Below are 25,727 nucleotides of genomic sequence, written 5' to 3'. Positions count from 1 at the left end.
GACTGGGTGCATTTTACTACTCTACGCGTGGGGTCTGGCGCCATGCATGAAGGAGAAGCGCTAACAGGGCCGGTGTTAGCAGCGGGTGCGCTAATACCGTCTCCTTAATCCGTCTAGTGGATGATTAAGCAGTCAGGCGTATTTTCTACATTGGTCATCATCTGCGCCTTCCGATCGTGAGACACTCTTAGATTCTCTCGCTTAGCGGCTGGCTTCCACTTCCACAGGCTTTAATTATATGTTGACTAAATTTACGCGCGGAGACGTGACTTCTGTAGCGTTCTTATTTCGAAACTACAGCACGGCGGAGGGCAAAGTCGTCGTCGTCGGAGTCAGTGAAAGGGCATGGCCGGAGCAGTTGCGAACAACCGCCGAGCGATGTGCGACGCGGCCGCTGCGGTTGCTTGTGTTTACTGAACCTGCGGGTCGAGCCCCTGGATCCAGTCCAAGTGGGTCGCCGGCGCAATCCTCAGGCCTCTACGAACCCCCCTCCCGCCCTCCGACAAGTGGGCTTCCCTCGCGAGCTCTGCCGATGACGTCTTCCAACGACGTCAGACCCCGCCGCTGTGATGCGCTTGTAGCGAACGGCGGTGGCGGCAACGCTTGCACCGCAGTGGATCAGGCTGCATTTGCGGTGTCGCGCGCGGCTGTGGGCGCACTTCGCTGCTGGCAAATGACGTTCCCCTCGCTCTTATAAGCCGCCCGGCTAACTTTACGCGTGCCCCTGCTATATACTCCCATCAACCAGCTTGACGCGAAGGCTGGTGGCAGTTGGAACTAATCCAGCGCCGGCGCGTGTCGGACGCTGATTGGGCGAACGTAACGTTGCCGTTTCTGCAAGGGCACGCGTCTAGGCTGGCCGGGCTTGCTAGGAGCGAGGTCAAGAGGTCGTGCGCACGACCGAGTCTAATGGGAGGTTTGGCTTGATCTAAATGGACGTATGATGTGCTGCGTGCGCATGTTTTTTCGCTATAGCATGTGCGGCGTGCAAAATATTTTCCGGGCGTTGCTAACATAATGTTCAACGGGCGTATTAAAAAAAAAAAATTAGTACTTCGGGATTCTCTTCTATACGTGAATGCGACAATCATGCATCATCTTTCTAACGCATATCGTTCATGTAAACGGGGATAATGCGATATAGGAAGACATTTGCGAAGGCGTGAGTTTTGGTTGGCTTCTCTTAGGCATGCAGGTTCGCGTCTCATCGATCACTTATTACCAGTGCGCTATGCCTGGAAACGGCAGGAAATAAAACAAAGAGTAAAACAATGGCTCTGCAGAAACGAAAACACGATCTTATACTTTTGAGTGTAATTTGGAAGGACAACATGGAACAATTATTAGAGAACGAAAAATGGGTCTCCCCGTGACCGCGATCTTTAGGATTGTACAATAATTGCGCATAAAGATAGTAGGGAAGCCGCTTCCACGCGACGTACAGACGCGATACTCGGAGCGCGTGGCAGCCAGCCCTTTTTTTGTGCCACCGGTGGCCACTGTAGACACCGAGCTGGTGCATTTTTGTATAACATGAAAGCGAGAGCCTTTCTGATACACTGTGACTGCATTTTGCACTCCCAGCGCTCACCCGGGGCGCAAAGAGCGCCCACTGCCAGGGGGTCTGAGTATCGCGTTTCAATCGCTGAGCTGCCTGAGCATTCGTGGTGCACGGTTTCGTGCGTTTCAATGGCTGACACGTACGCGGCAGGTGTTGTTCCTTTGTGCAGCGATGACACGGTTGGCGTGGGTGTTGGGTTCGTCCTGCGTAAAGATAACCGAAACTGAAGGTTAGTGAAAGGCGCGAGGTCATTGATCTTTTATTACAGTGTTAAGACAACACAGCGCAAGGCCAAATGCCTCTGTGCATCGTCAAAAAAAAAAAAAAAATGCGTACCAGTATTTAATGCTGCGCTGCATGCACGGACCTTAGTCTTTCACGCTGTATACGCGCACATGTAAACAAGTCGTGGCACGGCTGGGCGGTGAAAGTGGCAGTGCTCGCAAATGGAGTAATGCTCGCAAACGTGGTATTAAACTAAAACCCATTGGAAAAGTCTCCCCCTGTGCGAAATTTGCGCGATAATCGACAAGCGGTTGAGCTGGAAGGGCGGCGCTCCTGTTTACGCAACACAATATAATTGCAACTTTCAACAGTTTCAATAGAACTCTATAGAAACTCTTTTGCAAGTTTTTTTTTTTGTTTTTTTCGTAAAGCTGAACTACGTGTCTTGGCTAAGGAAGTGCGAAAATGCGCCATCTAATATGTTCAGCAACTGCGACATTTGCCAGATGTTACGGTATATGTAACATTCTCCGTCCACGTGTACCGTAATCATACATTCGACGCCAAGTCGAGCTCATTGGCATGCGCGGCGACTCAGTATTGAAGTATTCATTATCAGCAGGTTCGCACCATCTTCTAAATATCTGTAGCTAATGCATTGGCACCCCACATAGTTTTTTTCTTTTTCTTTTTTTTTTTTTTTTTTTTTTTTGTGAACAGCAGGACGTATGAAGCTCTGGCGGAACGTGTTAGCAGGGTCCTTCAATACTTTTGAAGGACCCTGGTGTTAGGGATGATTATCTCAAATTTTCGGGCAACCATGGCATTCGTGAAAAATACGCATGCCTTGAACATGAGCTATAGATTCGTTTCCTCAGTTACAACTGCCCAAAATTTACTAATCCAGATGCTAATTAAGGCATATTATTGAATCAGGTTCATGGGATTGCGTTGATTTCGCGACGTCCACGACCACTAAATAGATATTGCTGAAAAAAAAAAAAAAAAAACTTACTACCCTGGCTTTAAAAATGTTTGTTTTCTAAATCGCAGTCATGTGATATTACAGAACTATAGTTACACGAGAGGATTTTCATAATACGTCGCACGTTTGAAAAACGTGATTACGGTAGAACGTGCGCCACATATGACAAAAATGACATGACATGCATGTCATGGTGTGATTGTCATGAATGACATAAATGACATAGGCGGATGACGTCGTGGTAATTTCTTTAACTGGATATGTATCGGGATATGCGTGGCGAGACATGCGTACATGACATGAATGACATGGAATGACAAGCTCATGCATGTATTGTCATTCATGTCAGGTCATGCACGCTTGTCATGTCATTCATATCCAGATATATATCGAGTTAAAGACCACCAGAACATCATGTCATTCATACAATTTGTCATGGCATACATGCCATGACAAGCGTATCGTCATTGATATCATGACATGACATGCACCCGCCGCGGTGGCGTAGATGCTGTGGCGTTGCGCTACTAAGCCCGAGGGCGCGTGGGATCAAATCCCCAGACTTTAATTTAACATGACATGCGCTGGTACGTCTCTCGTCATGACACACGAAATGGGACGTAATTCATGTCATTCGTGTCATGACACGCCTGTCAATCATGCCATGACATTTATGTCACGTCATGTTTCAATGTCAGGTCATGCACACATTTCATATAACCTGATATATATTGAGTTAAAGAAACGGCCACGGACGGCATCATGTCTTTCATACCATGTATGTCATGACATACATGCCATGACAAATATACCATGCCATTGATGCCATGACATCGTTCATTTCTTATTATGCTCGTTACCAACTAGCCCAACTTTCTGCCTCAACTATGTATGTATGCATGCATGCATGCATGCATGCATGTCATGTCGCCGCAAGCCTATTGTGATATATAACCAGTTGAAGAAGTGACCACGACGGCATCACGACGTAAGAGGACAGACAGACTCCAAACGCCTTAAGTTCGCAAAGAACGCTGCACATTAAAACTGCCGTTGCCCACAGACGTTTTAACCTCTATAGTAACGGAATTCAGTCGAGTTCCGTGCACTCCGAGAGGAACAGCGGTGCGCACATGCGCCACGTGTGAGCTGCATCGGACCTTCTGAAACACTATGGCAAAAAGACCAGCAGGGTACGATCAACCGCACGACCTTTCGTTCACTTGCGCAAGCACAGTCTGTTCCCGTCGCCTGATCCAAGCCAGCCAACGGGAAGCCGTATCGAGGCGCCTCTCCCGAGCTCACGTGACGTCACGTGAGGTGAGCAACCATTTTCTGGCGTGGGGAAACGTCGATAAAGGCGTTGGGAAAGCCGGGCCTACGCACGCCTTTCCCGCTTCTCGTCCCCATCGATTAGAGCGTGGCATGCTGGGATGTTTAGGCGGCACCGTACCCTCGTTTCCCCTGGCTCCCGGCTCGTGCGCAGTACGCAAGGGCTGTGTGAAAGTGCCGGCTTTTAGTTTCGTCAGTTTGTGATACTGGCCAGTTAAATCAGTAAATACGTCTTCGCGAACTGCGAAGGTTTCGATACTACTTGGACCGTCCCTTGTCGAGTCGAAGAATCGGCGCATGAACGATAGTGTCTGAAAGGTCTTCAGGTCAGTCTTCCCAGGTGGGCGCAGTTCGATTCATTCCCAGTCGTGCTGGCTACGAGTGCGCACCTATACACTGGTAGCAATCTCAAAGCCAGTATTCTCGCGGAACATTTTGGTCAAGCTGCCCAGTGTATCGGTTATATTTGTGGAACAATACACTCGAAGTCTGAAAGTACCGATTGCAGTCCGACCTGTACCTAAACTGCATAGCAGACGAGTAAATTGCAACGCAGCGTCTCCGCGTATTCACGCTCTTGAAAGCAACGATGTCGTTAGTGCATCGACGACGGTCGCTTTCACAAGTAAGAGTAGAGGTATCTCAGCCTCACGCTCGCAGTGAGAACGTTCGCTCTTGACGTGAGAAATCAATATGATAAACTATATATTGGTCGCGTGCCACTATCATACTTTGGTGCATTGCGTCACCTCCTTCGGGCGATGATGCTCGTTAATGGTGAACTCATTAGCTCGCCACAGCAGCAGCGAACGAGTACCTACAGATTGATTCCACACATCGCTTCAACGTTCCCCTCATTCTGAAGGTTTTACCCTTGTCAGAATAGTGAGCACGATACTGCGGGCTGACAGCGGGCACTCCTCACTCCGCCTTCATGCTCCGTGTGTCTGCTGTATGTCGGCTGCACATTGAAATAGCCCGTTGAAGCTGCAGTGTGTCAGCTATGTGACTTAGTGAAATTAAATATTTGATTTGCGCTGACTTCGCGTGTATGCTATATTAATTATCTCGCATTCGTTGAATTAATTGACCAACCTTGACACTGCGTGAGAAACGTAGTGGCGGGTAGAGTGTCGGTAAACAGGTACGTCCTCTACTGGCAGTGCATTAATCATTCGTAACGTTATTTTCGAACTTTTCTCTGTATTCAGATGTCTGCGCACGCAGTAACCTAATTGCGTTTAATTATAGCAAATATGTAAGGTATTGCAAGTTTCATTTTTTTTTTCCTCCCACGATTTCATTTCAACGCACGACAATTATGCTTGTCAAATTGTGTGCGTGACAGTCGCATTTTTGTGCTGCCAACACATCAAGTTGGATTCTTCTATAGAAAAGAAAAATTAAGCATCGAGGGTAGCCGGAAATAATCGCGTTTTTGTGGCTGTTCACAATAATTGTTACACAGAATAGAACAGGTGACACGTTGCCAGTGCAAATGAAAGCTAGGTGTAGAAGAGCGCGAACTAGACGGCAACAATAGTGACATCACAATATGACTAACGCGAGCGTGTTTTACAATTCACTCGCAATATGCAGCGCGATTGACCGAAAGCCTACAGCTAGGGTGGCTAGAATTGGGTCAGCCTACTGCAGAGCTGCCTACAGGCCGTCGACGTGCTGATGGTTACACATCGGTCGTGTGCTGAAGCCCGACAGCCATTATTTGCAGGTTGCGTATATTGTGTAAGCTCACCGCCATACAACTATGTCAACCTTTTCTGAAGGTGCTTCGAGCGTGCTCCACGTTCACTGCTCTGTCTGGCGCTGCTACTGCACTCTTTGTCATAGAATAAAGAACCAACTTCTCTTTGTCGCATTGCAAATGCCGATGCCGTGCTTATTTGCGTCTCGAACGCTGTTGCCACCTGGTGGCGTTCGCCGCAACGGCTGGAATGGTAAATCAAGTTTTGTTGCATAGGTGGCGCTAGGCGTATATTTAGCGGCGTACGTGTCTAGCGTGTTGATCGTAGCGTCCGTAGTGTGTGTGTGTGTGCTTGATGGTGGTGCTTGTCGCGGGTAACGGTGTGGTTTGTGTGTGCGGTGTTGTTACCGTCCGTCTGTAGTTGTGTGAACTTTCCGTTTGTTTTTGTCCCGTAGGAACTGTCGTTCATAAGACGAATATTTTTCGTGAAGCCTGTGATAGTAATTCGTGCTTCTTTGTGCTGAGGACTACGCTTTGCTACCGGCATGGTTGTCCATTCAAACCCTCTGAAAAACCTTGGTGCGTATCACCTTTGTGCTCCCTCGCGCGCTTGTGTGTCGGCGGCATATGTAAGTCTTTGTTTGACAGGTCGTCTGCTTTTAGGGTCTTCTTATGCAGAAAGTGCTCATTGCAGGAAATTGTTACAGAATTTCTTTTTTTTTTTGTGCTCAGTGGTTTTTTTTTAACGAAAAGGTATACTGCAGCCTTGTAGCATTTCGCCAAGTTCAGGCGAAGCTCTAACCTGTGCGCTTTGACGGTCGCGTGTCCTTGACAGAAGTGCTGTGAAGCTGAGTACCACGACAAGTCGTCGCTCTTTTAAATAGAGTTATTTATTGGCGTCTTGCTTGCTGCTCGCGCTTGTGTGAGCGTGTTTTCGTGCTTGCCGTGCAAAGCTTTGGCCACGGCGAGTACGCCGACGTGGAGGTCAACGACTCTGCCTTGTGGCACCGCCGTACCGAAACGCTCTAGCGTGCCCTTCTTATTCTTTAACGCATCGCGAGATTTGCCTGCATGCCAGGGCGTTTCTTTCTTTGGACAAATGGCTTTGCAGAGCGTCCTTGCCGCGTTGCCCCTCAGCCGGCCGGCATTGACGCTGCATGCATCGCGAGCCTCGAGATGTGCAATTCGGAGGGACGAAGAATGAATGGGATAAGGGAAGAAAGTGTTAGCGGGGGGGTGTCCACGGCTTCGACAAGCTGGTCATATCACTGAATTCTGTCGGATGCACGTATGACGCCCCTTCTGTTGTACTCAGCCAACTTGCTCATTTCAAATCGCCATGAGCAGAAACCTTTTGGGGTGAAGGGTCCTTAGGAAAGTGGGTCAAGCGAGCCATGGTCATGACCGCACATATTTTTAGATGTTGGTCGCTATTGTAAAGGAAAGAAATTACTGCTTGGAAAAAAATTAGGGGCTTCTCGCCCTTTCTTTTGTGTTTGAACCTTCACACGTACGTAGTAGTGCCTCTCTTGCCTCGTCGATGAACCCTGCGCAGGGCAGTTCTGCAGTTAAGCGACCAGCTGTTTATGTGATTGCTGAGTGCTGAACATTGAGGTTTGTTCGGCCACTCGCGGCCACATTCTGCAAGATGGCATGTCTGCCTTGTGATGAGAGTTCGGTAGAGATAACCTCCACTGGAGCGTTTCCACCCCTGGAAATACCCTTTGCCCGTGTACATCGTGATTTCTGTATATTAAGTAGTGGTATAACTGTCCTGCTGACCCCGCATATGCAAGAAAGAAAAACGTTTGCCGATGCGCAGGAACATTACTCGTCGAACAGCGTTGCGCCAACTGTGATATTTTAACGCGAGAGCGTTTTACGGGCCCCGTGTCGCAGAGAATCCGGCGTCGGCGTAAGCGCCGGTGTCGTTGGCGGAAATAATCATTCCGAACCACCCCGACCGGGCAGGCCCTCCGCGTGACGCAAGGCGTTAGTGAACAAAAATTTAATTTCTCAAAGTAAAATCCGTCAGAAAAATCGTAAAGTACAACTTAACCACAACCTACAGACGTGATAGCGTCGGATTGCAATTTGAATATACGAGAGAAAAACCTGATAAGCAGCCCCCTATCTTTGAATGCTATCGTGTTCCACTCTTTTTTTATTGACATTTACCATCGAAGTAAGGTGTAAAATAACCGTAGGGAAGATAGCAAAATTGCTCTCCGAAGAAAATTTCGGTAAGGCCAAATTGGTTACTAAAGGCCTCCGGGTGTTCTCATCGCAAGAGAGCGCCGCGTGCGTCACTAAGTGGTAGATGACGTTAATTTCTGCGGTTAAACCGCGTTTGCATGGGTTTGACCCACGCCTGCGGGCAGCTCCGCAACAGCGCACGAAAACATGGCTAGCGTGACGTTTACCATAGCAAATATGGCACGTCGCCCAAATAAGTGTGGATAATTATATTGCGTATTGGGGCATGTTGGGACACGTTGGAGCAGTTTTATTTTCACTTAGCATGACGTCGTTTGCTTCTCCGCGCTCTTTGTGACCTTTCAGCAGTGCACTGCTACAGGCGCTAGCTGCGGTCTGCACTTTGAAGGGATCGGCATGGAGGATCAGTCTCTTTGAATTCATGAATCTTTTTGAGACGGTGTTTATTTTTTGTTTTTACTCATGACGTGTCAGGTTCCGCTGTGTTAAGTGAGCAAGGCTTTTTTTTTGCGAGTGTTTTTATTGTCAGTGTTCCACTCGCGCTCTATTTCGCGCTCTATTTCATAGAGCGCGAAAGTCCACTTGGATAACTGCGCTTACTTGTCGAGTTTTAAGGTTGCATTTAAAAATTACTTGTCCACGTATGGGCGCTGTAATAGAACTTAGCTGGTATAATATGCTTAGCAAAGACAGAAACTGGTTCGACAACAAACCTCAGTATCCGCTCACAAAAATTGTATATATTTGACCACGTGTATAACGGGTTATTGTTCCTTAATGAACCACACATTCATTATGGTTCAGGGTTTCTCGTAAAACAAAAGCAATATATAAGGCACACTTGGCGACTCCGTCGGCTCTGAACTCTGCTACTGCGGCAACAATTATAGTGCTACACTTTCAGTAAACATTTTTGAAGTACTGCGCAGCAGTTTGCGACTTCGCCAACCCCCCAATCTTGCGCAAAAGTTCTGCAATCCTCTGCAAACTGCTGAAACTCAACGACGACGATGATGGCGATGACGTCACGACGGCGATATGACGACGACACGTAGGCGACAATAGCGACATGGTGCCGACATGACGACAACACAACGAAGGCGGCGTGACAAATGAAGTGCTGTCGCAGGCCTGTACTAATTAAACAATGCAGGGATCACGGCACAACGATCAGTGTCGCTGCGTAACGGACGGACGGGCAACAAAACCTGTTTGTAACTTCACCCGCCGCGGTGGCTCCGTGGATATGGCGTTGTGCTGCTGAGCACGAGGTCGCGAGTTCGATTCCCGGCTGCTGCATTTCGAGAGGGGATAAATACAAAAGAAAAATACAAGCGCTGCTTTACTGAAATTTGTGTACGCGTTAAAGGACCTCCAGGCGTTCAAAATTAATCCGGAGCCCTACACTACGGCGTCCCTCATGACCCACTGCAGATTCGGGATGGTAAGCACCTACAACCTGTTTGGAACTTTAAATTGGTGGAGTAGTTCAAAAATAAAAGGGGGAGGGGGGAGCCACCGTGGGAGGGGCAGAGTCGCCGTTGGAGCCAGTCGCGCATTTGTTGCTGCAGCGTTATGTCTATTTTTTTTTTTTTTTTTTTTTACTTCCGTGATTTAGTACCCAGTTCCCACTACCTCAAAACACGAAGATGGCCGACACCGCAACTGAACATATTTAATCAATGTTTGGGAAAGTCTTTTTCGGAAATTTGCTTTATTCAGAAGTAGAGAAATGATTCGCACAGAGCCTGTCATTGGACACAAACTTTACGAAATATTTCTTTAGTCTGCAGAAGGAACTAAAGGACCAAGTTTCGCCCTAAAGGCGAAGCTTAGATAGCGGTTGCCAAGTACTAATTAGACTACTGTACGAAGCAAAGTTGGTGGTTTTATCGGCCGTATAAATTGCAGCGAACATTGAGCTTGCAAATTAAATTAACAATCGTGGCGTCGTGCTCGCACGGGCAAACATGAACATATCTCTCGCGATATGTTCACAACCCTGACGTGATGAAAAGCGGCAGCAGCGGCGAGAGAATAACTAAGCGCGCGATAACAGCGCACGCGAAGCCAATCTCAGCTCGCCTAGCATTGCGCTCTCCGCAGATAATCTCCTACTTTTAAGGGAAACACGTCATCAGTATTGAAGAGCTCATAGCGGCTGATGTGTAGCGCAATATTTAGAAAAATATTCTTTCATTTATCGGCATCACAATTAGGCGTCGTATAGGGCACATTTCCCCCGTGAAGTAGAAGAAATGTTCAAGATATACCGGCTTGAATACTAATGAAGTGTTTCCCCTAAAAGTGGACGACTCTTCACATTACGTCACGTCTGGTGCACGCTTAATCTTGACTGTTTACGGCAGTCGCATCGCATCGTATGTTAGAATAAAACTGTGCGCGCGCTTTATTCCGTCATGTGTTTCATTCTGGATCGAGGTTGAAGTACCCGCGTACGAAAGCGAATGTGCGAATTGCACGCCACTTGGCAATTATAACGCTAGTGGGGGCGAGGGGGAGGCAGCAATGCGCGAGTGCTGTCGCGCATTTTTTGCACGTCATGCATTTGTTTCTGCTCGGACGGGTTGCGAATGGAGGTGAAGCAGCGAGCATGCCCCTCTGAACTTCACGGTGATTTCATCTACACGTGTACGTACACGTGGATGCCTCGGTGCGTTGAAATTGACCACCTTCGGCGCTTTGCATTTGCGACATACAAGATCTTTTATTTTTTATAATTTTATGGGGAAGCTTTGTCAGGCTGTTTTCTTTGTCAGATTCGAGCGTGACTAGGCCCGTAGATACCGCAGGTCCGAGACGTCGTCACCGTGCCGGAGTGCAGACTTGTGCCTCGATGCGAGAAGAGAGGTGGTATCGAGGCACCCCAGTACACAGCGCAGCCCACGGAACAGCGTTTGAAAGGGCTTCCCACACGTGTCCTGCTGGACAATGACACAGGGGGCAAGGAAGAGGGGCACGGGGGTCGAAGAAGTGGCGTGGCTTCTCGCTTTTGTTGTAGCCCCCCTGCCCCCGACCCTCTGGGACGGACGCGCAGCATTACTGGCAGTAGTTCGAGCAGCTGGCGAGAATGTAGGTAGGTAGAGGTGATTGCATTCTGGCCGCCGAAGGGATATGCTCAACGTGGATCGCTCTGGGCTGCGGCGCCAGCCAGCCTATACAGAGACGACTCCCGCAGGGAATTCATTGGGCTCTGCGCATGTACGAGCGTCGCTTAAAATGTGTGTGTGTGTACGACGACATGTGTAGTAAGAAAAGGCTAGTGGGAAACATCGTCCGCCTCGAAGGCGAAAATTTGCTGTTAAGGGAACGGTGAGGCCGGAGGAAGGGGTTCTGACCGCCACTTGAGTTCCTCATGCTTCGCCTGCCCCACTGCAGCATTTGTCCCTCGTGTGACCCAGAAGCTTCTCCTGTGGATCGTGTACAGCTGCACACACCACGAAGTTGGTTCCCCGTTGGTCTATAGCTCCTCGACGCATATTCACTCAAACGTTCTCTATCATTGCAAACAGAAAAAAAAAAAAAAAAAAAAAAACGCTGACTAAAGCGGCGTTGTCAAAAGGGCTGACGTTTCAGCTGAAAAGTCAACTCCTTTGACAACACCACTTTGGTCGGCGTTTTGTTTTCGTTTTGTAATATGAATTTGCTACAGACGAGATTTCACACAATTCTTGATTTCTTTCAACGTTATCGATCTCCCATAACAGTACATGCTCTTTCGGCCGGCCGCTGTGCCTTATTCGGACCAAAGCACAAACAAGACAGCGGTTAAAAACTACGCAAGCGCAGAATGACAGCGACACTAGCGCCGCTTTCCTCGCCCTTGTGCGCGTGATTTTTCGTGCATTGTAAACCGGAACTCTGTCCACCAACACGGGCCGGTGAGTGGGTTCCTCGGTACCTTTCCCAAAAGTAATTAACTTACGTGTCGTGCCTGTTTCGCGAGCGACCTTTCAATAATCCGACCTTTCAATCCAGGCCCCGCGGTTGTCTGAGCGCGCATTGACGATATCTGAGCCATGCAGGCATAGAGAGAGAATACCCCACTATACGTTACGCACGTGTTGTCAAACTAGCATGTTTCTAGGAAGCCGCGAGGTACGCTTTTGAAACATTACAGCGCTGACTGGGTCAAGTAAGAGCGCTTTCTGGTGATACGGCTTCAGCTGGTATACGGCTGCGCGGAGTGTTTTTAGCGATCACCGCTGTGATAGGAGCGCCACCGGGAGAACTGTAATCCTAGAAGTCTTGCGGAAGCTCAAGAGGAGATAGCGGGGTCATTGGTCAGATGTAAACACAGCTCGAAAGCGGCGGCCTGCTCTAGCTGGCTCTAAGGAGAGAGAGAGAGAGGAAAAAAAAAAAGAATCGTAAACTTCCGTACGTTTCTTTTTCTCCTTTTCATTATTCAAAGGAGTGAATGACACCGATTCTCGTTAAGTCCTCATATCTCGCTATACGTTGCTTTATTCGAAGAAAATACTCGTATTAAACTTGCTCACAAAAGTGTCAAAATTCAGGGAAATAACAGTGTAACGAACGGTTAAAGGATTATCTTTTGGACGGGTCTCGATATTGTCGATGATTCCGTATGGAAAGATTCTTCACTGACATGCCACTGAGCCTACAGCTGTGTTTTTCTGGAGTACCGCAGCAGGGCAACGGTTCTAGCGGCTCTGTTTTCGCTTTAACTCATGCATTGCACGTGACACTGAATCAACTGTACGCTTGTGTGCCGACAATTGTATAATATGCAAATTTATCAATAGCTCTCAAGACCAGTCAGCGCTAAGCAACACACTCGTGAAAATAACCAAACTGTCAGGAATGGTAGATTCTTTTCAGTCTAGAAAGAACTGTTTCCACGACTATAATAACTAAAAGAAAACAAAAACCAACTAAAGTACCAACACGGTCTCGACAGCTTCACGACAAACAGGTTCAGGAGTAACTCTCGATGTTATTCCTATTTCAGATTTAAGATTGGACAGACACTAGTGCCAAAGCACATCCAATTTTATTCGTCAAAACGACGATTAAAATCCGCATCCCGGGACGTTAAATCGCTAGCGTGTGCACTTCTCTCATTCGGCCAGTACTTGAGTATGGTATAATACGCTGGTGTCCATTCACTAAGTCAGGCATAGTGATATTGGAAAATGTACAAGGAAGTACAATTAGATTTGTATATAACAAATATGACCGTTACACTTCTCCTTCTGAACTATTGGGTAGGGCTAATTAACAACTTGGCTAAGTTACCCAGTTACACAAACGGGCTAAATTGTTACACCTGAAATTATTATCCGTATTTTATATACCCAGCTTAAAATTGATCCTGAAAAAAAAATATATAGCGATCGCTTACACAGCCTACATTAACGAGAAATAAGCACAGTGAACACTTAACCGAGTACAGATTCCACGCAACACGTTTCCCGATTCTTTCTTTCCTTGCGCAGTCCGAGATTGTAAGATATGTTGCCACAAGAGGTTCTAAACTATACCTCTATTGGCGCCTTTTCAAAAAAAAAAAAAAAAAAAAAAAGCCGTTCGAGTTTATTTACTCAGTAGCGATGAATTCAACCCGCCGGCGTGGCTCGGTCAGCTAAGGCGTTGCACTGTTCAGCATTAGGTCGCGGGATCGAATCCCGGCCGCGGCGGCCGCATTTCGATGGAGGCGAAAGGCAAAAACGCCTGTGTGCTTGCGTTGTAGTGCACGTTAAAGAACCCGAGGCGGTCAAAATTAATCTGGAGCCCTCCACTACGGCGTGCCTCATAATCAGGACTAGTTTTTGGCACGTAAAAAAACCCATAAAAAAAGAAAGAAATGAAATGCGTTTAGCAATTGTCCCCCCCCCCCCCCCCCCCCTTTTTTATCTTTCACTGTGACTATTTTTACGTTACAGCTGTGCATTGTATCTGCTGTTGTTTCTTTTTTTTTTTTTTTTCGTTGGTGATTGTTGAATAAGTTCCTAATATGCACAAGTTCCTCGCTGTATGTAATAGAGTTCCCAATTCTGCATTAGCTTCTGACGCTTATAACAGTGGACTGTAAATAAAAATGAAGTCCTATTAGGTGCAAGAAATATCGCTCATCGTTAGCGTGTGCTATTTCATTGCAATGCTGCTCGCCGCATAAGGGACACTTAACCGCCTCTTAGGTTTCCATTCTCTTGACCGCACATAGCTTAAAATAGCTGGAATGACGTTTTAGGCAACCAATGCTCTAGATATGACGACTTCGTGGTTTCAATGAGAGGGAGAGAGAGATAACATTTATTAAAATAAAGGGAAACCGCAGGGTCCTTCAACGGCTCTGGGTGTGGGTGGAGTCCTTAGTCCAGGACCCCATGAGCCGCGGCCGCCTGGCGGGCTCTCACGACCAGATCGAGCTGGCCCCGAGTTGACGCTGGATTCAAGGCTTGTATTAAAGATGAAACTGCGCGAGAAAGGCTGCCACTTCAGCACTGTCAAATAGACTCTTCGGGACTGCCCTTGTAACAGAAAACGGGAAAGCTTAAAAAAAAAAACGGGGGGGGGGGGGGGGGAGGAAGCCTCTGTACAGCACCGCGTGTAAGAGGTTAGCTGTGGATTAGTGTTGCATAAAACAGTGACAGGCTTCGAAAAAAAAAAAAGAAAACGTTATAATGTGTATGGGGAGTGCTTTATTGGTTTGATGTAAAGTCGTTGCTGTGACATCTACTCAGTTTTTTTTCCGCTACATTCTGCCCAGTTTAATAGGTACCGCAGAAAGCATGAATGAAACGAACGCGCTTGAGCTAAAAAAATAAAAAAATAAAAACGCGTACGGAATGCAAAGGTAATCATTTTTCGTGTAATCATTCACACGTGCGTGGTGAATGATTACGAGTCTGAACTTAGATGCATGCTTGAATACAGTAGTGTATGCCTTGCGCGGCGCTCTCAGCAAGACGACGCCGTCTTGCTGGAGTACTTGCACTGCATGAAAGATGTATCAGCGTCCTCTTGTTGCTCCTTCTGAAAACTGTAGCGTTCTCTCTCTCTTTCTCTCTCGAAAATCCTCCGCTTGGCTCTATAATGCGTGTGTTATATTTGCTAGTCTTTGCTAGTTTAGGAAAACGTCCTGTTGTAAAGTATCCGGGATATTTTTTTTACAGACGTCTAAATTAGACCGGTGACGTATAAGGTTGCAAGAAAATTTCTGATCGCGACGACTCTCTTGCGTAATGCCACGGCCTATGTGAACGCGCTAATCGCCTCAAAAGCTCGTTCTGCAGTGTACGGACAACACAAACAATTCGCAGTTCCGCCCGAAAGGCGAAGCATCGATTGCGATAGCAAATTAGTAGATAGCTATACGAAGTAAGGATAGTAGTTTTATCGGCCGTATAAAGTTGTAAATATTCGCTTACTAACTAAACAAGCACGGTGTCACGCGCGCACAGGTAAACATGAACACATCTCGCTCGATGACCGCGGAAGCTCGTCAAAACGCTGGAGTGAGAAAGGGCGCCAGCGAGCAAATTGACCTTCGCGCTGGCTCTCGCTTCAACGCGAATTAAACGTGGAAAGCACAGCGCATACGATGCTACCGGCACTCGGCGAATGAACTTAGTCCCTTTAAAGATGAGGCCCCCGCGGGCGCACACTTCGGCCTCATCGCAGATCGCTTTCAAGATACGGCGCCTGCGCGGCAGCTTTGTGAGCAGCAGCCGCGGAAGCAGAACGCCCCTCCCCCACCCGCCGCCTCCTCCCCGTGCCTCGTGCGCGAGATAAAGCTGCGGTTGCCGGCTCACCCGCACACTCTTTCACTCGCACACGCAGCGTACGGCGAGCGGCGACGGTTTATCGCCGTTGGACATTATACGGAACCTCACGGCGACGACGACGGTGACGGCAAAAATGCGCTTGGAGTGTCCACGTGAATGCTGTCGCAATAAAAAAGTAATGTAGCAGGGACGTTCGAACGTCGCAGACGCTCGTCCTCAGTTTCACGCAGCTTATATAAAGTATTCGTGTACTGCAGCGTAAATCTGCTTGGGACGCCGACGTATATTCCTGGCGCAACTTGGGAAATGATCTCGAAAGCGGTGCTAGTCTTGGAATTCCTACTTTATACAGGGTGTCCCAACAATCATCCACCAAGATTTGAATGTATGTATATGACACGTAGCTGGACAGAATCAAGGTAAAGTTGTTTGCCGTCGCTCGTAGATACTCAGGTTATTTTTTGCATTCCGCCTAATTACATAATTAGTCTTAATTAATAATCACATTCTCAAATGTTATAATTAGATGAAACGTGTCATTGAGAAAATTGTAGAGCAACATGAACTCCCGACACAGCTTTCCCTTGCTATTATGTAATTCAATAGCATGAGAAAGCTTTATCAGGAATTTTTTGTGTTGCTCTAGAATTTTCTCATTGACGCTTATCATCTAATTATATTGAAGTTGATAAATAAGCAAGATAAAGCTCTATCGGGTGGTTTTTATGTTGCTCTACAATTTTCTAATTGGCACTTTTCATCTAATTATATTTGACAAGTCGATTAAGACTAATTATGTAATTAGGCGGAATGCAAAAATAATCTGAGTATCTCCGAGCGACGGCAAACAACAATACCTTGGTTCTACCCAGCTACGTAGCACATATATATTTAAATCTTGGTGCATGGTTGTTGGGACACCCTGTATATATAGGTGCCGAGTTGGGTAGTATGTCAACGGCACCAAATGTACGACAGTAACGTTGAATTGTCTGTACGCTTGTTAACATTCCAGCTTGATCTGAAGGGTCCAAGTGAGGGCATGGCTGAAGGAATGCGTTGTGCAATCGACGTATAGCGATCGATTGTCGTTTCTATTGATCTCGTGCTCTTCGAATGGCAGTCGGTTTTGCGGAGATTTAGCGTTGCTACACGTTAATTGCTTGTGAGAAACGTCGTATTGGCGGGCCCATGATAGATTTCAGCCTTCTGGGTTTTCTCTTTAGGGTGCCCCTAAATCTGGACGCGGCGTTTTGTGCATTCTTCCCCCACCGTATTACGGCGGGCCGCTTCCAGGAATCGAACTCGCGGTAGTGCTCTCGGCAACAAAATCCCACGCTACCGTACACAATCAACCGGCGAGCGTGAGCGGTATCAGTGGGGTTCGGTTTCGCGTGTACACGCCGATAGGGGGCCTCGCGTCGGCGCATGCAAATGTGGAAGATGCTAAAAAGTCGAGCCTCTTCATGACAGGCGCGAGCTTCTCATTTCCGTAAATCACCCGTTCGCGGTCTGCTTTTCGTCCTCGTCAGGGCTATCACCGTCGCCATTTTGACACGTGAGTTGACCGAAGTGTGTTAGCCCGGTCCCTTGCGCATTTCTCCCACTCGGACTTGCTGTAGTCGTTCCTCCTCCTCGCTCGTTGTTTCACCAGCGGGTTGACAAGTGTGTGTGTGTGTGTGTGCACCATTTGGCTCCGCCTTTCCTCGCTTTCTTTTTTTCTCTCTCTTCTGATTTCGACAGACCTATACGTCTTCAGGTCGTGTGGTGCGACGTTAATCGCTCGGGCGACCCAGTTATGTTTGTGCCCGCGCGGTTTTTTCGTGCCTTCCGCTTGGGTAACGTGCACGGGTAGCCGCTGCGCGTAAACGCGAGCCGTTGAAGTCTTATCGCCTCCAGTTTTGAAGGGGCATCGCGGAAAGACGAGCCGAGCCGCTCCTAGTTTCTTCCCTCTGGCCGGTCATCAGCTGCTGCGCGCTCTGTTCTGACGGCGGTGGTGTGATTTCTGTGCTCTTGTTTGCCCCCGCGTATATTTTGTCCGACATTAGCCTAACGCGGTATCAAATGTCCCCCCCCCCCCTCGATAGCATATAATCGGTTGGGTCGAGGGTCGGGTCATGGAGGAAATAATTAATGTGCTTGCTAAAAAGTCGTACACAAGGCCGTGGACCAGTTAAGGGCCAGCATTAGCCTATCGCGGTGTCAAATTAGAGGCCCCCGATAAGCATGCATATAATCATTCGAGTCGAGGGTCGGGTCATGGGGGAAATAATGGGCTCGCTAAAAAGTCGTACACAAGGACGTCTACCAGAAAAGTGCCAGCATTTCCTTTGCCATTTCCACGCCACATAAAATAAGTAAGACAGCAGAGTACGTATCTACATAGACCGCGATCATACGTTGTGACTGCCGGCTGTCTTTGGGAAGAAACTTTACTGAAGAGAAAACGGAAGTATCTTCAAGTTTCAAAAGAACAGCTCAATAACCTTGGATTGCCTTAGATCCGCGTTGCTTATACACAGCGCGCTTGGTCGGGCGGTGAAATAGGTAGTGAACACTCGTTATTTAATCTTAAGCTCCTACACTTTTCCTATGTCGTTTCATATCACCTTCCACATGGTGACTGTACACACGCGTCCCAGTGGAGCAGGGGTGTAAAGCAGTCCAGATCAGGACATCTGGCGGTGCGCAATGTGAACAGCTCCACACGGTTCGCACCGTGACCAGTTTGAAGGGGCCAGTTGCTGCTAACGCGAAGCTTTGTTGAGCCCAACAGTTGCTTGAGCTGAGGCAACTTGGGTGGCTGGTCGGGAAGTCCACGCAAGATCACAGCGAGCCGCTTTGACAACGTCGTAGTCTGCACTTTCTGCCTTTTTTTTTTTTTTTTTTAGCTGCGAAGTATGAGACGTTTGGCCACTGAAAGTGCCCGCCCCCAAAATCTACGCCTGTCGGCATCTGACTGACGCGCGGGACTGGTAACGTTTAAAGGCTTTAGTAACGTTAAAGCAGTAGCGGTATCTAGTGGCCGAACTGCCGCGTTCCGTCACTTGACAACGCGCGCAGGAAATTCTCCCCCCTCTTTGTGAACGCAGCTTCTGGTCGCCCTATATAGGCCGTGCCTGTAAACTCGCCTCGCCGATAACTGTTTTCTCTCCTTCCGCGTATAACGGTAAGCGTCTAATAGTCTCCGCCTGGCCGACGGCGCGCTCTTTCTCTTTTTCATCTTGGATCTGCGCGCAGTAGGTGGCCGGGTACCAAAAATAAAGGCTTCCTGCCCCCGTATAGACAAGTCTGCCTTGCTCGCCGCATCCTATAGGGGCTGGCCCCGTTCTCCGACTAGCCGAGACCAGTGGCGCCGCAGCTGGCCGCACTTCGCCGGCATGGCCTCCGCCGCGATGCTCCGCTTGATGACGGTGGCCCACGGCCCGTGCGCTGGTCCTCCTCTCCCTTTGGATGGGCGCCAGCCATCCCGCTGCTGTGCAGGTGAAACGGTGGGGACCAGCGCCGTCGGAGACAAGCTCGTGCGCCCGCGCGCTCAAAGGGTGCAGTTATACGGAATGAAAAAACCTTGTTCCTGTCTTAACAACGGCATGAGAGATGGAAAGCGCGCGCAAGCTTGGCAAGTTGTCGGAGACGGGGCGAGTCGTCCCAAACATACTTCTAGAGGGCAAGAACCGCATGTCACACAGTTATTGTGTGGCACGATGATGCGATGGAGAGGAACGCGTTTACAAGTATCGGCGGAGATAGCATTAAAAAAAAAAAAAAAAAAAAAAAAAACGCGTTTACCACGCATTTCACGCCAACGTATTCGTATCTGTGCATAAGTTGTCGTTTATATAAGTATACGATGACGGAACCTATAGATTCTTTTAATTTTGTGTGTGTGTGTGTGTGTGTGTGTGTGTGTGTTTATCCTAGACGCAGTTTCTGTTGGCGTGCTTTCGTGTGAGTCTGATGTATTAGGTATGCGTTGAGAGCTTTCGATAAAGTTACGATTCGAATTCGCCTTTAAAGCGTCAGTGTGAATCTAAGTTGCGTGCGGCTATTGCGACTATTCGGCGGGATTCGGGACGTGTATTCGATGGCAAGCGTTTTACAAAGGGGTATACGGGCGAAGCAAGTCGGTGTGCCCGGGCCTTGGCGATGGCCTCGACTCTCCCTACAGTATAGCGCGGTGGGAGGAGGGGAGGGATGGATGATCGATATCGCGGTTCGCGGCGCGCTGTGTTCGCAATGCGCCCAACGAACGACCCGGTTTGTTCGAGGGCAGCGGGCGTCTGATGCATACGTAACTTGTATATATACGACACGTTTTATTCGCGTTGCGCCGAGCCTCTCCAAACTTAAGAAAGTTAGAGCGTCAGAAAACTATTAATATCGCGGCCACATTCGCGGATGTTACCAACGGCCATTGCGCTCTGATATATCGGCGCTAAAAAGAAAAAAAAAAAAAAAGAGAGAGAGAAAACGTTGACTTCCTTTGAAAGCCTGTTTCGCTGCTCATTTCCGGTGTGAATGGTGCTGCACTGTTCGCCGCGCCAATCATACACGCGAAGGGACGTTCGAGACGGTGTACGTTGCAGAATCGGCGCTTCAATAAAGTGTAGTGCACGTTTAAAAATGCCAGACAACGCTTGTCTTTACGTTTTCGTAAAAGATGCGGGAATATAGCCCACGGCGCCCCTTATACGCTGCCTACTTTCATCGTGCTCTCGTGTCTCCACGAGCCTTTGTAGCAACTTTGGAACTGTCGGCAGCACTGGGGCAGCACTTTCAACAGCGCTATACATAGATTTTGTTCTTATAAAAAGGCTGAGCGTAGATGAAACTTGGCGTTTTCGCAGAGGAGTTCCTATAGGTGAGGCGGACATAATTTGCCGCTAATAACGCGTTTAAGGCGATTAACAAAAATTCGTTCATTATATCTTTATTAGAACCCTGAGGGCAGTTGTTTACGGGGAGTTGTTTGAGTGGCAAATTTGGAGGCAGTGACATTTGGATGCACCCCAATTTTTTTTCTTAATCTTGGAAATCGCATCTAATTTGAGGTATAATAATCAAATTTCAACGCTCAATTCAGGCAATATCGAAACCGAGCGCGCCCCGCTGCTACGCCACACGGAAACGCCGATTGAGGTAGTGTGTGGCGAAGTTTGAATGATGGCGTGCCGCGGCAAATACAGATGCGGCACGTCGCCACAGATATGCAAGGCAAAACGTGCCGTACGAGCACCTGCCGCGACTGCCCGCGACGTTCAGTTTCAAATTTCGTCGCGCTTTTCGTCACAGGACGCCGTTTCCGTCGGATATGATAGCTTCCTGCCTCACCCCTCGTCTCTCTCTCTCTCTCAACTCTAATATCCTCCCCCCCCCCCCTTCCTCCGTGCAGTGATGTTGAGGTGTCCTCCTGCAGTGTATTGAGGTGTCCTCCTAGAGAGAGAGAGAGAGAGAGAGTTACGGCACTGGACTTATTTCTTCATCTTCCCCCTAGTAATCACATACTACTACTTTACTGCGCTCTCGGCGCCCTCGGTTTCGATGTTGCCTGCATTGAGCGTTGAAATTCGATGATGAATATCTCGAATTCAGATTTGATTCGGAAGATTGCATTGAAATTACTTGCGATTTTCAAGATAAAAAGAAAATGGAGGTGCATTGATATGCAACTGCCTTCAAATTTCCCATATAAACAACTGCCCGCAGAGCTGTAATAGAATAATTGACACATTCTTGTTGGTCTTCCGAAACTCACGCTATTATATAGCGGCATGATATTGCTACACGCGTGTTGTATTTCGTCGTTTGAACGAGAGGCGCGCGGGCGCCATGACTCGAGCAAAGAGGAGGAAGAACGAACTGGGCTCGCGCTGTGAATCCCACCGGTCAGCGCTGCAACCGCCGCTGTAAATATAATCTGTAAATAGTTTCTCGTTTAATTAACTCGTCCTTCGCGTAACAATATGTCCGCCTTGCCTATAGGAACGTTTCTGACAAAAAAAAAAAAAAAAAAGCCACGCTCGCTACGCTCATCTTTATAAATAATTTATATAGTCTAAAAAAAAAAATGCCCTGTATACTGAAGCTCGCTGGATCTGCGGCCACCGGACGTGCTGATCAGGCGAAAGTACTATCGCGAACGGAATACTGTTATATGCCGCTTTCGGAGGCCGAGCTTTCAGCGCGCTGTTGATTTTGCGTTCGCCGCGCAGCCTAAACAGAACGTTGTCCTTCCAAGCTGCTGTGTGCTGAAAAAGCACGGCGCTCAGCTGCCTGGTGCATGAGAACGTCGGAAGGTCGGGGAACGAGCTTGCTGCGCCTAACTTTTCGAAGGCGGTTGGGAAATCGCATTGTTTTCCTCTTGCGCAGCGAAATAACGGTATACAGCGCCGGAAAAACCAGCAGGCTGCCGTGCCGAAAGCGGCGAAAACGGGTGCTGCCCTGCGCACGTCGCCGTGGCTGCCCAATAGATGTCGTCGTACTTTCGTATATGGTATTCTTCGTTCCTGTATGGTGAAAAGCGGCCGTAAAATGCTGGAGCTCACGTCGCGGGCATTCCGCATCGCTGATTTCCACAGAACTTTCTCGACCAGTTCGTTTGACTTCGAGTCCGTCATTCTGCCTCGCGCTGGCCGTCTGCTCTTCTCCTAAGTAGCTCAGATGGCAAGACATCTCCAGGAGGAATATTGCTTATATCGAGAAGTTCGCTTTTCAAGTCCACCGACCGCTACTTGCAGATGGGTAGCTATTTTTCTGGACGAAAAAAAAAAAAAAGGTAGAATGTGCCAAATTTCTTATTTTTTCATCAAAAAGAATCAGTTTCGAGCGAACATTTCGCAAACCCGAACGTGGTTGCCGATATTTGCTGACAGTTTGATATTATATATGCACTATATTTACGCCTTTTGTTAGAAAGTTCACTTATACGTTAAAGAATTCCATGTAAAACCGTCAGAAACTGACTCAGTGCGCGTATAGATATCGTAAGGTCACTATACGCTTTCCAATGACCGCACGAAAATCACGCCATCTGCAGTGAACCATCACAGCGCGTTCACTTCGACCGCGTGAATATGATTCTTCCGTATATATGTTCCGCTCGCCTTTCTGCACGACAAATGAAAGAATAGGTTCGCGCACTGAAGGAAGTTATTTGTGTCGTCAACTCCAGCCGTCAACCCCAGCATGCAACTCGAGACAAGGTGCGAATGTCGATGACGGAGCTGTGGCGGTGCGGCCTTGGTATCTGAACTAAACTAATTGCTTTAAACGGTATTGAGAAGAGACAGAAAAAAAAAATCAGTAGCACTTGGAGGATTTGAGAAAGCAAAAAAGGTTCACGATCATGGCGCGAGCTCGTGGTGCGTGTTAAAAATTCCAAATGACGTTCCGAGTATTTCTGTATCGTTAAAACCAGTATAACGAAGAAGGCCTCCCGGGCGTCAGTCACTCAGTGCTCCAGCCAGCAGTATTTGGTAAGACTTTTGCTGGTATATTCGGAACTAGCAATTAAGGAAGATAATTTTGTTCGATGCGTCACTTTTAGGGCGAATTAAATTTTCGTTGCCCACGCGAGGTGTGCTGTCTCGGAATGTTTCTCTTCTTCCTGAGTTATTCTTCTGAAGGACAATTAAAGGCACAATTTGTCTTCTGACATCGCACAGTTTGCAGGCGGCTGACCCCCCCCCCCCCCCCGCTCCCTTTCCTCTAATCATTTGAAATGTTTTTGTTAGTTTTTTAACAGCGGAACTGTTGTAGGTTGAGGCTGTGCCGTCCGTCCGTCCGCCGGTGTCACGCAGGTCACGTGACCAGAAGAGGACAGGCGCGCTGGGGCAGGAGGCGACCGATGAGAGGGTGCGTGCTGGGAGGAGAGGCGACCAATGAGAGGCCGCGCTGTGCGCGAGGAGGAGAGGCGGTGGCTATAAGAGAAAGTGTTTTCTTGCGGCGCGCCCTTTCGGATAACGTGCAGAGCTGCTACCGGCGCCGTCCGCGTTTCCCCGTGTTCGCGCCGATCGCGCGCGGTGTCCATGACTGCAGCTGATGCATCTGACGGTGGCTCGGCAGGTTTCGACCAGAGAACTGGACACTCGTCGAGTAGCGTCGGAAGTCGCTGCCTCTTCTCGCCTCGCAACGTTTCAATATAAGTTCGTGTTGTAGATCCGTGTTTACTTGTGTTTACGCAATTGCATCACGTGAACACATGCACATGTAACACTCGGTGCAACTAACACAGCTTCGCTGTTCGACCATCTTCACTGAGTGGAAGGGAGGTATTTTTTTTTAAACAAAAGTAACTCCAGAATGTTGTTTCTGTGCTCCAAATATGGCAGTATGAAATTTCAGAAATTAGAGATAAGCGCCTTGCGGGACACCCTTGTTCGATCTATAAGCTGTCCTGTCCAGTGCATCTAGTACTGGCTGTCCATCCATTTCCCGCGCTTTTCCTGGAACGTCTGCCCCACGCGGGTCTTTCACCAGCGCTTGCTCGCTAGGGGGGGGGGGGGGGGGGGGGTCGTGTTTATGTATACGAGGGCCGACCCTGGATCTCCGTTTTTACTGCCTGTACACGTGGTTCTCATTAGTTCAAACTTCGAGTGAACGGCGACCCGCAAGTGAAGTGCGTTTAGCCGCGGTAGTTTCTTTTGCTGCTTCTCTTCCACAAATGCTGGCACGTTTTGCAACGTTTCAGTCGCCAACCTAGCTTCTGTATAGCGCCGACGCTCGAGTTCAGTTTATTTTTAGTTTGTCTGTTGTCGTTTCCTTGCTGGTGTTTCTTCTTCTTCATCCGCATGTTTCAAGGTTTGGTAAACTCTGGAGCAATGTATCTGCATTGAATGAGGTCGTTGTTGATATAGCTGAATGATCACAGATCCGGTGTTTTTAGACGCTTGCTCCGCTATTTTAGAAAGTATCTGCGAACCTGTGAAGGGCCCCGCTGCGGTGAGCAGAGGTACGACTCGAATGGCTTCTGGCTCCTTCAGTGATGAACCTCGATACTTTTGTCTGCCGTACAGAACGCAGAAATCATGCAGTCACCAAGAGCGGTTCTATGAGGTAATCTTGTGTTGACTTCGAATTGGGCACACACATCTAACACACAATTTTCTACTTCGAAAAGAAAAAAGAAAACCCACCAACTTGCGAGAAGTGCCATGAACCACTTACAGTAATGCACATTATTATGACATGTCCACATACCGAAACACAGAGACGGAAACTTTTACACAATCTAGATAACTTGCATATACCTTTACACCCCACCTTACTATTAGGAGACGGACCCGCTAGTGCCATTCACCGAGTTGTTCAACTTTTTAGATGAAACTAGTTATTTACATCAACTATAAAGTAACACAGCGTTTACTGCCCTAACATTGGTTTTTGTTGTCTTGTGACTGGTGCAGCATGGCCTTTGTCGCTTTTGCGCCATTAAACCAGAATTAACTAACTAGAACGCTTATTAAAACTTGGAGGTCGCTTAAGCTTCGCCTTTAGGAGTGGAACGTGCGAGAGCATTCAAAGATCCCTGACTGCTTCTCATGCTTCCCGACAACTGCAGCATATGTAACCGTAATGTTTACCGGGAAACGCTGGCGGCGAACGCTATGCACGAAGGCGAGCTTTCTGGTAGAAACGCGGCCTCTTGCGTGGGTTGATCCCGGAGCTAGTGCAAAGCCGCGCCAAAAAATTGCATCGTTTTCAGGTTTCTGTTATTGTTTTGCACTTTTAATATTTCAGTCTGAGAAGATATGTTAACATAAAAGGCATGCGCTGTTGGTGTTTTGTTTCATGACATTTGTTTGTGGGCTGTCATTCTCAAAATTCCGAGGAATAACTTTGTCAAGAATGTAAGACAAGGTATGAGCAACTTCAGGGATAGAATGGTGTGGCAATATAACCCGCATATACCGCATGCAATATAGAAAGGCG

At 48.0% G+C, this 25,727-nt stretch overlaps 1 protein-coding gene across 24 annotated transcripts in view; it reads left to right on the top strand.

Moving 5' to 3' along the window:
- LOC119436989 (long-chain-fatty-acid--CoA ligase 5) overlaps window positions 1-25,727 on the top strand; it is a 184,140-nt gene that overhangs the window by 47,795 nt on the left and 110,618 nt on the right. For 2 of the 24 annotated variants that reach the window (XM_049660166.1, XM_049660165.1), the window contains exon 1: window positions 6,156-6,387. The exons of 20 other annotated variants lie outside the window; for them this stretch is intronic. In XM_049660166.1, the coding sequence (XP_049516123.1) occupies window positions 6,354-6,387 (34 nt within the window). In that variant the 5' untranslated portion in view covers window positions 6,156-6,353. Of the gene's footprint in view, window positions 1-4,301; window positions 4,444-6,155; window positions 6,388-25,727 lie in introns of those variants that run through there. 2 more of the 24 variants (XM_049660173.1, XM_049660171.1) reach the window with 2 other exon arrangements.

The sequence above is a fragment of the Dermacentor silvarum genome, chromosome 1 (genome assembly GCF_013339745.2).
Source record: "Dermacentor silvarum isolate Dsil-2018 chromosome 1, BIME_Dsil_1.4, whole genome shotgun sequence".
NCBI lineage: Eukaryota > Metazoa > Arthropoda > Arachnida > Ixodida > Ixodidae > Dermacentor > Dermacentor silvarum.
Note: the sequence above shows the minus strand (reverse complement) of the source record. Positions and strands in the feature narration are given on the sequence as shown.